At 49.7% G+C, this 1,493-nt stretch overlaps 1 protein-coding gene across 1 annotated transcript in view; it reads left to right on the top strand.

The window, feature by feature from the left end:
* Window positions 1–719, top strand: part of LOC132463963 (voltage-dependent calcium channel subunit alpha-2/delta-1-like) — a 19,927-nt gene extending 19,208 nt beyond the window's left edge. The window contains exon 20 of the mRNA XM_060060096.1: window positions 196–719. Within this exon, the coding sequence (XP_059916079.1) occupies window positions 196–452 (257 nt within the window). The 3' untranslated portion in view covers window positions 453–719. The remainder of the gene's footprint in view (window positions 1–195) is intronic.
* Window positions 720–1,493: the final 774 nt, after the last annotated feature.

Raw genomic sequence — 1,493 nt, 5'->3', positions numbered from 1 at the left:
CGTCCTGCCATCGCTCGTTAAGGTGTAGATACATCCCACCAGGCGGGAGGGCACCGCCGAGAGCGGGGTCAGCCCCGCACCTGATTCATGACTCCACCCGCCAGGGGTAGGGGCAAACCGAAGCACCAGGGCTGGAGAGCCGAACCTCAGGGCAGCACATCCAGACGGTTCTCTCTCCTTAGCGCCTGCGTTCAGCCGAGGGCCCTGATCTGTGCGAGCTGGCCCGGAACCCCAGGTACAGGAAGGGGCCCGACGTGTGCTTCGACAACGATGAAAACGTGAGTAATGGCTGGTCGCGCGTCAGTGTTTTTGTAGAGGCAGGGCTGCAGGAATGTGTGCACGGGGGTCCCACACCTCACTCCCTCAGCACCTCTAAAACGAGGAAGGCGAGAAAGACCCGGCCATCCATCATTCACATGTTTCCTTTGCCCATGTCTCGTGTTTTGTTATGACTTTATTTCACATTAACTATTTGTTTTGGTGTCTTTGAGTTTGCTTAATCATTCTTTATTTGTTCCACTTCATCGGGCTCACATTCCATTGGCCTCTGCCCTCGTCCATCACACTAGGATGAGCCCTTGTGCCCAATCAGCCGAGGCCGTGGCCTAAGGGTCTCCCCCCTGCTGCTGTGGCTGGCAGCCTGGCACTGTGCTCGGGGTCAGTGCACCCACTCCCACCTCCACCACCACTGGGGTGCAGATACCAACCAGCAAGCATAGCCAGGGTCGTTTACTGCTTTTTACAGAAGCACATTCAATGCCAGCCAACGATTTAAGGATTAACAGCAATGATTAGATAAGTGGCACTCAAAAGGCATCTATTGTTTGGGGAAGAAAGACATGAAAGCCAGACCCAAATGTATACACAAACCTAAAAACACACTTTGTTGATCTATTATACACGTTTCTTGTTGTTCTTGGCAACAAAAGGAAACAGAGAAATTATTTTTATAAATTGCTCTCCATTTGAAACACTTTTAGAATTGACCGTTTCCAACAAAAACGGAATGGAACCAAAACAGGAAATCTGTTTCAGAGCACGAGTTCATCTTCGGTCTTCAAATTATTACATAGTATCCAAATATTTATTACAATATTTTCCATATCTGTCTGACACACACACACACACACACACACACACACACACACACACACACACACACACACACACACACAGAGCCCCCCCCACCCCCAGTGATGGGAAGTGTGCACGTGTCCGGCAGAGAGCTCCGTATTCTTGCTCGGGTAAACAGAGGAAGCGTTCCTCTCTCCTTCTGATAGTTTGTATGTGTTCGAAACCCCTCCCACCTTCCCTGTGTTACGGGCAGACCATGCACGGACATCCTCTGTGCACCGCCATCAAACAGCAAGCCCTGCCACAGATGGAAATATTGTCATATGGCAAACACACACACACACACACAAACACACACACACACAGGGGCTTAAGAAGTTTACAATAGGGCTTATTTTTCTGTATAAACTCGATGATAA

This window comes from Gadus macrocephalus, chromosome 9, assembly GCF_031168955.1.
Source record: "Gadus macrocephalus chromosome 9, ASM3116895v1".
Classification (NCBI taxonomy): Eukaryota; Metazoa; Chordata; class Actinopteri; order Gadiformes; family Gadidae; genus Gadus; species Gadus macrocephalus.
This window is presented reverse-complemented; position numbering and strand designations above follow the sequence as displayed.